The 13,201-nt window shown below is 40.8% G+C and overlaps 1 protein-coding gene across 4 annotated transcripts in view; it reads left to right on the forward strand.

Annotated features, from left to right (window-relative positions):
• Ubap1 (ubiquitin associated protein 1) overlaps positions 1-13,201 on the forward strand; it is a 50,703-nt gene that overhangs the window by 18,734 nt on the left and 18,768 nt on the right. For 3 of the 4 annotated variants that reach the window (XM_070008879.1, XM_070008900.1, XM_070008890.1), the window contains exons 2-3: positions 2,635-2,675; positions 11,970-12,094. In XM_070008879.1, the coding sequence (XP_069864980.1) occupies positions 2,642-2,675; positions 11,970-12,094 (159 nt within the window). In that variant the 5' untranslated portion in view covers positions 2,635-2,641. The remainder of the gene's footprint in view (positions 1-2,634; positions 2,676-11,969; positions 12,095-13,201) is intronic. The other variant, XM_070008910.1, reaches the window with a different exon arrangement.

Raw genomic sequence — 13,201 nt, forward strand, 5'->3', positions numbered from 1 at the left:
AAGTCTATGAGACTCTATTTCCAGTTAACCAGCAAATTTATCTCTGGAAGTGGTTCAAGTGGTACAATATAAGCCTTGAGCAAAAAGCTCAAGGACAGCACCCAGGGCCTGAGTTCTAAGCCCTAGTCCTGGCATCAAAACAACAAAACAATTTAAACAAAGCTTCACTGTTCTGTTTTCATAGTTGCAAACAATCTGCTTTGATCATATTCATCCTTTTTAATCTTCCTTGTTAGCCTAACTCCTTCCTGTAAGGTCCTCTCTATATACAGCCTGTTTTTCTTTCTCTATTCCCCCATCCCTCTATCAACGGTTTTCATTGAGGTTTTTTGGGTTTTTTTTGGTCGGTCATGGGGCTTGAACTCTGGGCTTGGGCACTGTCCCTGTGCTCTTCAGCTCAAGGTGAGTGCTCTGCCGCTTGAGCCACAGCGCCACTTCCGGTTTTCCAGTGGTTTATTGAAGATAAGTGTCTCGTGGAGGGGCTGGGACGGTAGCTCAGCAGTAGAGTGCATGCCTTGCAAGCATGAGGCCCTGGGTTCGATTCCTCAGCACCACATAAACAGAAAAAGCCAGAAGGGGTGCTGTGGCTCAATTGGTAGAGCCTTAAGCTGAAGAGCTGAGGGACAGCACCCAGGCCCAGAGTTCAAGCCCCATGACCGGCAAAAAAAAAAAAAAAGTCTCATGGACTTTCCTGCCTGGGTTGGCTTTGAACCGAGATCCTCAGATCTCAGCCTCTTGAGTAGCTAGGATTACAGGCGTGAGCCACCGGCGCCCAGCTGAGGTTTTTATTTTAGCTCTCCATAACACAATGGTGCTCAGGAAAGATCTGAACAAGCAGTATTTTGGATGATTGCAAGCAGAAATTAATACATGAATTAAAGCTTACTGTAGCCTAATATTAAAATATTCCTCAGGGTGAGTCAGTACACTGTTGACTTCTTTTGTTGGCCTGCTATCTTTAGCCAAATATGCTGTTGTACAGTAGCCTATAATAAAAGCATTTAGGTTTGCAAACAGAGGTTGTAGACAGTGATAAATTATGAAAGTAGTGTCTAGCTAATGATGAGACTTGAAATGACTGAAATTAAGATCTTATAAATTCAATTTAGTCTTTAAAGATATGTTCTAAGACTGTCAGGCCAAAATAAAAATTATATTATGAGCCAGGTACTGGTGGTTCATGCATATAATCCTAGCTACTTGAAGATTAAGGTTCATAGCCAGCCTGGGCAGACAAATTAGTAGATATTCTGCCATTCTGATTTTTTTTTTTTTTTTTTTTTTTTTTGTCGGCCGTGGGGCTTGAACTCTGGGCCTGGGCGCTGTCCCTCAGCTCTTCAGCTCAAGGCGAGCACTCTACCACTTGAGCTACAGCGCCACTTCCGGTTTTTCTGGTGGTTTATTCGAGATAGGAGTCTCATGGTCTCTCCTGCCCAGGCTGGCTTTGAACCACGATCCTCAGATCTCAAGGCCTCCTGAGTAGCTAGGATTACAGGCGTGAGCCACCAGCGCCCGGCTCTCTGATTTTTTTTTTAACCAGTCCTGGAGCCTGAACGGTCCCTAAGCTTCTTTTTTTTTTTTTTTTAAATTTTAAATTTTATTTTATTTTATTTGAGAACATACTGTACAGAGGGGTTACAATTACATGGGCAGGATAATGCATACATTTCTTACCAAGCATTGCAGCCTCCTCCTTTGTTTACCTTACCCTTCACCTCCCTTCCCAGCCTCCCCCCTCCCTCCCATCCCTAAGCTTCTTTTGCTCAAGGCTCATACTCTACCACTTGAGCCACAGTACCACTTTTAGCTTTTTCTGAGTAGTTTATTGAATAAAAGTCTCTTGGAGACTTTTCTGCCCAGACTGGCTTCAAACCCCTATCCTCAGATCTCAGCCTCCTGAATAGCTAGGATTACAGGCGTCAGCCACCAGTATCCAGCCTGATTTTTTTTTTCTTTAAACCTGCAGATTTAAGACATTTAGTAAAAATAAATAAATAAAAACCAAAACAACCAATCTTATTGAGCCGGGCACTAGTAGCTCACACCTGTAAAGCTTCTCAGAAAGCTGAGATAAGAGCCGGGAGCGGTGGCTCATGCCTGTAATCCTAGCTACTCAGGAGTCGGAGATCTGAGGATCATGGTTCAAAGCCAGCCTCTTATCTCCAGAAAACCAGAAGTGCTCTCCTTGAGCTGGAGAGTGCAGGGACAGCGTTCAAGCCCCATGACTGATCCAAAAAAAAAAAAAAAGGCCGAGATAAGGATTGTGCTTTGAAGCCATCTGGGTTCAAAGGTAGCCTGAACAGAAAAGTCCATGAGACTTTTATGTAATTAACTCCCCCCCCCCAAAAAAAAAACAACAAAAAACAACAACCCAGAAGCAGAGGTTTAGCTCAAACCTCTGCCAGCCTTGAGTTAGAGAGCTTAAGAGAAAGTATTCTGGCCCTGAGACCTAGCCTCAGTACCAAAACCAGAACAAGCCACCTCGTTTCTTTCTCCAGTCTGCTTTCTTTTGGAAAAAGAATATGAGGACAGTGTCAGTATTGAAACTTTGGTCTTCATTTTCTTTTGTGTTGTCTCTATCTTGTTTTTAGTCCTTCAGGATGTGTGCTTAAGAAATATTTCCTTGTTTTTCAGGTTCTAAATGGCTTCTAAGAAGTTGGGTACAGATTTCCATGGTAAGTGGACTATTGGATATTACAATTGAAGTTATCATTTGGTAGAGAATTTGAACTCACTTGGCATCTTCTTTGTCTTTTTATATGAACAGTTTGAAAAAGTAAAGCTGTACAACATGTAGCATATACATCAAGAACCTTCGATAACTTTAAAGTGTTTCTTTAAATGGACAGTTAAATTTTCTGGTTATTGTACTTGAAGTTACATAAGAGGTAAATAAGGGCTAAGCCAGATTTGTTGTTATTCAGCACTGTTTTCAGTCACTTACCATTCCCATTCTTGTTTCTTGGTCCTAGCACTTCTCCATTTTTATGTGAAAAAATTTTAATCTTTTAGTTAAAGCTTTTGTTTTACTTGTCTTACCCTAGTTCTCAAAAGGAAGTAATTTACTAAGAATCAATCAACATATTAGAGATATGAATGATAGTAATTATAATTTTGAACTTGGAAACAAATAGTTTATTATCTTAAGATATGATAACAATGTTTATTGGCCCAATGACAGTGGCTCATGGCTGTAAGTCTACTAAGGAAGCTGAGATCTAAGGATTGTGGTTTGAAACTAGCTTCAGGCAGGAAAAGGTCATGATACTCTTGTCTCCATTTAACCACCAAAAAAACCAGTAGAGCTGTGGCTCAAGTGGTAGAATCTAGCCTTCAGCAAAAAAGCTCTGGGATAGTACCCAGGCTCTTGAGTTCAAGCCCCAAGACTGGCACAAATAATATCAATAATAACAATAATAATAATAATGTTATAGTGTTTATTTTCTGTCCTGGGCATGGTAGTGTACACATGTAATCTGCACTCAAGTGGTTGAGGCAAGAGGATCTTCAGTTCAAGACCAGCCTACGCTAACAGCAAGAACCTGTCTCACCAAAACAAACCAAACTTTTTCTTCTCCCCATTAATAATACAACAAAAACCCCAAGAAACCTAATTCTTACCTGTACTTAAGGGAAATTATGATGCTTAAGAAATTAAAATTAGGCCATATTTTTCTTTTTTTGGGGGGAGGGTCCGGTCATGGGGCCTGAACTCTGGGCCTGGGCGCTGTCCCTCAGCTCTTCAGCTCAAGGCTAGCGCTCTACCACTTGAGCCAGAGCACCACTTCCGGCTTTTTTTTCTGCTTATGTGGTGCTGAGGAATTGAACCCAGGGCCTCATGCATGCAAGGCAAGTGCTCTACCACTGAGCCACCTTCTCAGCCCCTAGGCCATATTTTTCTGCAGTAAAAGGTAAGAATTATGTGCCAGAATATCCAAACAATAAAAATTGTTTTAGAGATGATCTTCTAAATTTTAAAAATTGAATCACATCACTGGAAGAATGGCTTACTAGACTGTCCAGCAGCTTGTATAAGTGCTTTTCTAAACTACAAATGGTTACTTGATGGTATTGATCAGCTGAGTTAGAGTGATATAATAGTCTTTTTTTTTTTTTTTTAATTTTTTTGGTTGGTCGTGGGGCCTGAACTCTGGGTTTGGGCACTGTCTCTCAGCTCTTCAGCTCAAGGCTAGTGCTCTACCACTAGCCACATCACCACTTCTGGCTTTTTCTGCTTATGTGGTGCTGAGGAATCAAACCCAGGGTCTCATGCATGCAAGGCAAGCACTCTACCACTGGAGCCACCTTCCCAGCCCTATACAATAGTCTTAATGGTTTTAGCTTGCTTATATATTTTTTCTAACTCTTTGAAACTTTGAATTACCATTATATGTATACCTACATGTGCATAACTTATATAAGCTTTATTAAATCTTTTTGGAGTTAAGTCCCTCAAACTCTGGAATTGGTATTCTTTTTTTTTTTTTTTTTTTTTTTTTTGTCGGTCGTGGGGCTTGAACTCTGGGCCTGGGCGCTGTCCCTCAGCTCTTCAGCTCAAGGCGAGCGCTCTACCACTTGAGCTACAGAGCCACTTCCGGTTTTCTGGTGGTTTCTTGGAGATAGGAGTCTCACGGTCTCTCCTGCCTGGGCTGGCTTTGAACCGCGATCCTCAGATCTCAGCCTCCTGTGTAGCTAGGATTACAGGCGTGAGCCACCAGCGCCCGGCTGGAATTCGTATTCTATAGGTCAGGCAGCAGGTATTTCAGGTAAGCGATCTTACCTGAGTATCATTATAGAATTGTTTCACAGTATCAAGTGATGGTTGAAAGGCACATCTAAAGTTGTCTCTAGGTGACTTTTTTTTTTTTTTTTTTTGGGTCCGGTCGTGGGGCCTGAACTCTGGGCCTGGGTGCTGTCCCTCAGCTCTTCAGCTCAAGGCTAGCACTCTACCACTTGAGCCACAGCGCCACTTCTGGCTTTTTTCTTTTTGTTTATGTGGTGCTGAGGAATCGAACCCAGGGCCTCATGCATGCAAGACAAGCACTCTACCACTGAGCCACCTTCCCAGCCCCTCTAGGTGACTTTTTATTCTTTCTCCTTTCTTTTTCTTTTTTTTTCTTGTAGTGCTGGGATTTGAACTCAGGCCTCATGTATGGTGAGGAAATGCTTTAACATTGAGCTTCATCTCCCAGCCTGCTTTGGCCCTCTTTTTAAGGGAAAAGAGGATTGAATAAAAACAGAGGAAAGGCCTACGGAGAAAATAGTAGAAATAAAAATAATAAACTTACCCTATTTCAAAAAATACACTTTCTAGTTTTGGAAATTTTCATTTATTTCCCTTTCAGTTCCCACTCACTTTTTTCCCTGGAAACTTTTTTTTTTTTTTTCCTGCCATTATTGGAGCTTGAACTCAGGGTCTGCGTACTTTTTGTTGGTTACAGTAATCTCTCACCTATCTGGGAAGTTATGGTCCAGAGGTCCCCGCGATAGGTGAAAATCTGTGAAGTAACAGTGTTAGATAGTCTTCCCTTGCTATATTGCGATTCACTTATTGCTACTTCATGGATTTTCACCTGTTGCAGGGGTCTCTGGAACGTAGCTCCCATGATAGGTGAGGGATCACTATTTACGTATTTATTTTTATTTTATTTTTTCCCCCTGGTCCTGGAGCTTGAGCTCAGGGCCTGGGCACTGTCTTTGAGCCTCTCTGTGCTCAAGGCTAGTGCTCTATTTGAGCCACAGCGCCACTTCTGGCTTTTTCTGTGTATGTAGTACTGAGGAATCGAACCCAGGGCTTCATGCGTGTGAGGCAAGCACTCTACCACTAAGCCACATTCCCAGCCCCCTTATGTATGTGATACAGTGAAAGCTGAAATAAGTGAACTGTGATATAGCGAGGGATGACTGTAAATTGGAGATAAGGACTTTCCTGCCCTGGGTAGTTTTGAGCCATGATTCTCAGATCTTAGCCTTCTGAGTAGCTAGGATTACAGGCGTGAGCCACTGGCACCCAGCTTTAATTTCTTTCTTTCTTTTTTTTTATTGGCATCAGTTCAAGGGAATTTCATTTTAATATCTCCATTTATGCATGCAATCAATGAATCTTTTTTTTTTTTGGGTCCAGTCGTGGGGCCTGAACTCTGGGTCTGGGCGCTGTCCCTCAGCTCTTCAGCTCAAGGCTAGCACTCTACCACTTGAGCCACAGCGCCACTTCCGGCTTTATTTTTTTTCTGCTTATGTGGTGCTGGGGAATCGAACCCAGGGCCTCAGGCATGCAAGGCAAGCGCTCTACCACTGAGCCACCTTCCCAGTCTGCAATCAATGTATCTTGATTAGTTATCCACCCACTCTGTCCCTCTCCCTCTTCTTCCTCCCCTCCATTTCTCAAACTGATCTCAACAAGTTCTATTCAAGTCTTATTTTCTTGTATGTACATAAAGTAGTTTGCCATATTTACCCTCCTTAACTCTCACTGTTTGCCTCCCTCCCAGTAGTACCTTTACTCAGACAGTACGTTTCTATTTCCTGATCATTTTTTGTTAAAGTACATGCTAATTATTCAGAGGTGTCACCATTCTCTCTCTCTCACACACACTAATCTTATATGTGTTTACATAAATATATATCTTTTAAATCTAGCATCCACATTTGAGAGAAAAGATGTGATCTTTGTCCTGAACCCAGCTTACTTTGTTTGATACTGTTGTCTCAAGATCTATACATTAACCTGCAAACAACATAATTTTATTTTTCTTTATGGCTGAATAATAATTTATTGTGTATATACACATATAACAATTGTCTTTTTTTTTTTTTTTGGTCAGTCATGGGGCTTGAACTCTGGGCCTGGGTGCTGTCCCTCAGCTCTTCAGCTTAAGGCAAGCGCTCTGCCACTTGATCCATAGCAACACTTCCGGTTTTCTAGTCGTTTATTGGAGATAAGAGTCTCATGGACTTTCCTGCCCAAGCTGGCTTTGAATCGTGATCCTCAGATCTCAGCCTCCTGAGTAGCTAAGATTATAGGCATGAGCCACCAGCGCCTGGCTAAGTTTTAATATAACAGGTTAAAGTAAGGAGGAATAGAACTCTCTTTCAGGAAATGAGCGTTAAGACCCAAAATAAGTTTTTACCTAAGCTTTTATACTTTCTTTGTGTGTGTGTGTGTGTGTGTGTGTGTGTGTGTGTGTGTGTGAATATGCACATGTGTGATGTGTAGTGTGGCTTGAACTCAGCGTGGTCTTCCTCTTGGCTTTTTCTGCTCTCAAGGCATTACTGTACCATTTGAGCCACACCCCCACTTTTAGTTCTTTTGGGGTCAGTTGGAGATTAACCACCTTGGCTGGCTTCAAACTGCAATTTTCAGATTCAATCTCTTTTTTTTTGGGGGGGGGTCCGCTCTTGGGGCCTGAACTCTGGGCCTGGGCACTATCCCTCAGCTCTTCAGCTCAAGGCTAGTGCTCTACCACCTGAGCCACAGCGCCACTTCCGGCTTTTTTTCTTTTTGCTTATGTGGTACTGAGGAATCGAACCCAGGGCCTCAGGCATGCAAGGCAAGTGCTCTACCACTGAGCCACCTTCCCAGCCCCCAGATTCAATCTCTTGAGTAGCTAGGATTACAGGTGTGACCTACCAATGCCCAGTCAACTTTTATGCCTTCTGAGACCATCATATCTAGCTACTCCTAATCCATAGACAATTATACAACACCTTTTCTTGGTCCATTCATCATTTGTTTCCATAGTTCAGCTATTGTGAATGGTGCCACAATGAACATGGGTGTTCAAATGCCTCTATTATGCCCAGACTTACATTTCTTTGGAATGCCTTTAAGAGTGCTGTTGCTGGATTTTAGGGTAGTTGTTTTTGTTTTTTGTTTTTGTCAGTCATGGGGCTTGAACCCTGGGCCTGGACACTGTCCCTGAGCTCTTCAGCTCAAGGCTAGTGCTCTACCACTTGAGCCACAGCACCACTTCCGTTTTTCTAGTGGTTAATTGGAGATGAGTCTCACAGGCTTTCCTGCCCAGGCTGGTTTTGAACCATGATCCTCAGATCTCAGCCTCCTGAGTAGCTAGGATTACAGGTGTGAGCCACCAACACCGGGCTTGGAGTAGTAAACTTCAGTCTAATTTCTTATAGATTTAAGTGACATATATTTTTGGTTCAATTTTGGTAGGTCAGGTTGATCTAGAAATTTATCCATTTATTCTAGAACTTTCCAGTTTTGAGTCTAAGTATTCAAAATATTATCTTCTGGATTTCACTTGTATTTGTTGTGATACACCCCTTTTCATCTCTAATTTTATTATATGGACTATTTCCTTATTGGCTAAGGGTTTATGAATGTTTTCAAATAACCATTTTTTAAGCTTTTATTTATTTTTTTGTCAGTTGTGGGGCTTGAACTCAGGACCTGAGCACTGTCAGTAAGATTTTTTGGGTAATGCTCTACCTCTTTGAGCCATAGTCCACTTCCAGTTTTTGCATGGTTATTGGAGATAAGAGTCTCATCGACTTTCCTGCCCTGGCTGGCTTCGAACCAAGATCCTCAGATCTTCACATCCTGAGTATGTAGAATTAATAGGCATGAGCCATTAGTACCCAGCTAATTTTTTGAACTTTTTGTTTAGTTCTTTGTATAGTCCCTCTGTGACTGTTGCTCTCCCTCTTCCCTTCTTTTCCCTTCTCTTCCATTTCCCTCCTCCCTGCCCCCAGTACTTGAATTTGGGCTTTGTGCTTTGTGCTTGGCTGGCACTACCATTTGAGCAATGCCTTCAACCCTGCTTTCTTCCTGATTATTTTGAAGATTGAATCTAGTAAACTTTTCTGGCTGACTTCAAATATCAATCCTTCATATCTCAGTCTCCTTCCTGAGTAGGTAGGATTACAGGTGTGACTAGTGCCTTTTTTTTTTTTTTTTTTTTGAGGTGCTCACAGTTGTAAACCTTCCTCTTAGGATTACTTTCACTAATTTCCAAAGGTTCTGGTAGATTGTGTTTTCATTTTTATTGGATTCTATGAGTTTGCTTAAAAAATAAAATTGATGAGATGTGAATATCTTTAAGTAGATAGAATGATATCTTGAATAAAAATAGACAATTCTTAATGTTTTCTATAACTACATAGCATCATCATTAATAATATTTATGGTATTCTCTATTATTCAAAATGTTTCTATGTCGTTTAGTACTTGGTTGCCATTTATCCCTACTTCTGCCTTCTGCTCATTCTGTTAATGTAATGGAAGGACTAAGGCCCTGGATGATTAGGGGATTACTATTGATGGGAGATACAGATAAAATCCTTGGGAGGTGAAGTCATTGACTTTGTTGGTGAAAAAAAGGAATCTGTTTTTAAAGCAGGTACCTATAATTAGTGCTTACAAAGAAAAGCAGCAGTTTAGAGGATTTTAGTTGGTTTTGCCTGTTTCTAAACCTGAACTTAGTTCCATTATAGAATAAGAGTCTCTTTCAGTTACCTGACTGAAAGGTAGATTAAAAAAAAACACTTTTCCAATTCCTACTGGCTCAGATATCTTTTGCATAGCACCCCTCCTTCTTTTAAGGTTTTTGTTTTGTTTTTTGTTATTTTGAGACAGGTTTTAGTTGTGTATCCCTGATGGACTTTGTATTTGTATTGGAGATCCTCTACCCTCAGCCTTCCCACTATTGGGATTTTAGGCATTGTCACCAGACTTAGCTCAAAATAGTGCTTTTTAGATAGTAGCCCATGGAAATGCCACACTAGTCATTATTCACTCAAGAAATTAAGTTGATATTAATGAATGTAGATACATTTTTTTAGGGTTTATAAATCATTTTACTTACTAGTGTTTTTTTAAAAAAGATTTTTTATTAGTATACATTAATTGTACAAGGGGGACTTCATTGTCACTTTTCCTTATATGTGTGTGATGTACCCTGTCACCCTCACCCCCTGATCACTCTCCCTCATCTTCCCTCATTGCTTTTTTTGTGGGGGGGGGGGCGGTCCATCATGGGGCTTGAACTCAGGGCCTGGGCTCTGTCCCTTCGCTCTTCAGCTCAAGGCGAGCACTCTACCACTTGAGCCACAGCACCACGTCCGGCTTTTTCTGCTTATGTGGTGCTGAAGAATGGAACCCAGGGCCTCATGCATGCAAGGCAAGCATTCTACCACTGAGCCACCTTCCCAGCCCCTCAATAAGTTATTTTTATACACACATATAATACTCATTTTCACATGAATTCGCCCTTCACTATTCTACTGATACCTGTCTCCCAGTTTACTCTCTTTTTAGTATATATAAATTGTATCAAGGGATTTCATCATGATATTTTGCACATAAATACATATATTTTAATTAGACTAATCACTGCTTTTACTTACTTTCTCCCCATTTTCCCAGCCTTGTTGTTCAACAGCTTTGTTATACAGTCTCATATTTAGACATGGTATATTTCAACATTATTCTTCCTCAATCATTCTCTTTCATTTGGCTCCTACTTCTCATCTCTCCAAACAGTCCCAAGTTACAATCTAGTGCTCTATTTGTGTATGCATGTGTATGTATGTACATTGAAAGTCTAAATTCAACAAATGAGTAAAGTATGAAGCATTTGGCCTTTTGAGCTAGCCTTATCTTCAACATGATCTCCAGTGTTATCCACTTTCTTGCAAATGATAAATTTTCATTCTTCTTTATGCCTGAATAACTAGTATTCAATGGTATACATATACCACATCTTTACTCATTCATCGTGTTGGGCACTTTAGCCAATTCCACAGTTTGGCTGTTGTGAACTAAATTGCAGAAAAATGGGTGTGCAGATGTCTTTCTTGTAAATTGATTTAGACCTCTTCAGATATATTCTCCATGGGATCATAAAGTAGGTTTATTTTTTAGGTTTTTTTTTTTTTTTTTTGGGTCCGGTCGTGGGGCCTGATCTCTGTCTGGGCCTGGGCACTGTCCCTCAGCTCTTCAGCTCAAGGCTAGCGCTCTACCACTTGAGCCACAGCGCCACTTCCGGCTTTTATTTCTTTTTGCTTATGTGGTGCTGGGGAATCGAACCCAGGGTCTCATGCATGCAAGGCAAGCGCTCTACCACTGAGCCACCTTCCCAGCCCCTATTTTTTAGTTTTTTGAGGAAACTCCATATTGATTTCTATAGTTGTTGCACTAATTTGCATTCTTACCAGCAGTATATAAGGGCTCATTTCCCCCTGAATTCTCAGCAGTGTTTGTTGTTGTAAGTAGGACAATATTTGGAAAATTTCCAAGTGTATTAATAACCAGGAATATGCCCAGGAAAAACGATTAGCTTGACCACAGTTGTAGACTTAATTTGGTAGCTGTGTAGAAGTTAGATTTTTTTTTCTCAGTATTTGGATTTGACCTATTCTGCCTGCTGTTGTAAAGAGAGTTCACCATGACTTACTGCAATGAGCCAGAAGATGACTACTAGGAAATAAGGGCAGAGAGAGGTCTTGGATCCTGGTGGGGGAAAAGGCTGTTTAAAAACTCTAGCTTTAGTTGGGCCCTGGCTCAAGCCTGTAATCCTAGCTACTCAAGAGGCTGAGATTGAGATCTGAGGATCATGGTTCAAAGCCAGCTCAGGCAGTAAGACTCTTACCTCTAATGAACCACCAGAAAATGGGAAGTGGCACTGTGACTCAAGTGGTAGAGCGCTGGCCTTGAGCTGAAATTCTTAGGGACAGTGCCCAGGCCCAGAGTTCATGCCCCATGACTGACCAAAAAAAAAAAAAAAAAAAAAAGAACTCTACCTTTTAAACGTCAGCATAATTGAAAAACAACTCTAATAAGATTAAGTAGATTGAAGTAGGATTTTATTCTTTAGTGATCTAGGGTTAAGGAAAAGGTAAGCAGTAAAGTCTTAAGAGTACAACTAAATTAATATGTATCCACTAAACATAATATTATAAAAAATAATAAAGTTCTTTGCTGATATTTTCTACTTTATTTTTGATTATAGGGACTTTCAGTTACCTTGATGATGTCCCATTTAAGATAGGAGACAAATTCAAAACACCAGCTAAAGTTGGTCTACCTATTGGCTTCTCCTTGCCTGATTGTATGCAGGTTGTCAGAGAAGTGCAGGTAAGTGATGATTTTTAGTTAAAGTTTAGTGCATTTAAAAATGTAAAGAATAAGAATTTGATGTATAGGACAATAGAAAAAGCTATACTTACATCTCTAATTTTTTTTTTTTTTTTTTGGGTGGGGGGTCCAGTCGTGGACCTGAACTCTGGGCCTGGGCGCTGTCCCTCAGCTCTTCAGCTCAAAGCTAGTGCTCTATCACTTGAGCCACAGCGCCACTTCCAGCTTTTTTTTCTGCTTATGTGGTGCTGAGGAATCGAACCCAGGGCCTCATGCATGCAAGGCAAGCATTCTACCACTGAGCCACCTTCCCAGCACTATTTTTTAATTTTTATTTTTACCAGTCCTGGGGCTTGAATTCAGGGCCTGAGCACTGTCCCTGAGCTTCTTTTGCTTAAGGCTAGCTAGCACTGTACCACTTGAGCAACAGTTCCACTTCTGGCTTTTTCTGTTTATGTGGTACTGAGGAATGGAACCCAGGGCTTCTTGCATACTAGGCAAGCACTCTACCACTAAGCCACATTCGAGCCCCTAATTTGTATTTGTCATGGTTCCTGTTACTGCCTGGCTTACATTGTTATATATTCCCACATTTCTATTTCTATTTCCAAACACAAACAATATATACAGATTGTGTTTAGTCTATTGGGTTAATATATTTTTTGCCATTTTGTGCCTAGCACAAAATAAAACCCCATTGCCCAGTTAACTTATTCACCCCTTTTCTTTCTCTGCTCATGTCTTCATTGTCTTCTCAGTCACTAAGTTAGATAATGTATTTCTTTTGCTGTTTCTATTTCAGTACAACCTTATTTTCACCTGGTCTATGTTAGTTGCCTATTTAGTTGGCCCTTTTTCATATTTTCCTTCCTTTTTCCACATTGTTTCTAGAATATTTTTTAAGTTTTTTTATTGTTATTATAAAGGTTATGAAAGTTACATAAGTCAGATAATAAGTACATTTCCCTTGCTCTCTCCCAGTTTTTCCCTCCCATCTCCACCCATAAAGAATAATATTCTTTTTTTTGGGGGGGGGGGTCCGGTCATGGGGCCTGAACTCTTGGCCTGGGTGCTGTCCCTCAGCTCTTTAGCTCAAGGCTAGTGCTC

This window comes from Dipodomys merriami, unplaced genomic scaffold, assembly GCF_024711535.1.
Source record: "Dipodomys merriami isolate MVZ:Mamm:240054 unplaced genomic scaffold, mDipMer1.0.p SCAF_11, whole genome shotgun sequence".
Lineage (NCBI taxonomy): Eukaryota > Metazoa > Chordata > Mammalia > Rodentia > Heteromyidae > Dipodomys > Dipodomys merriami.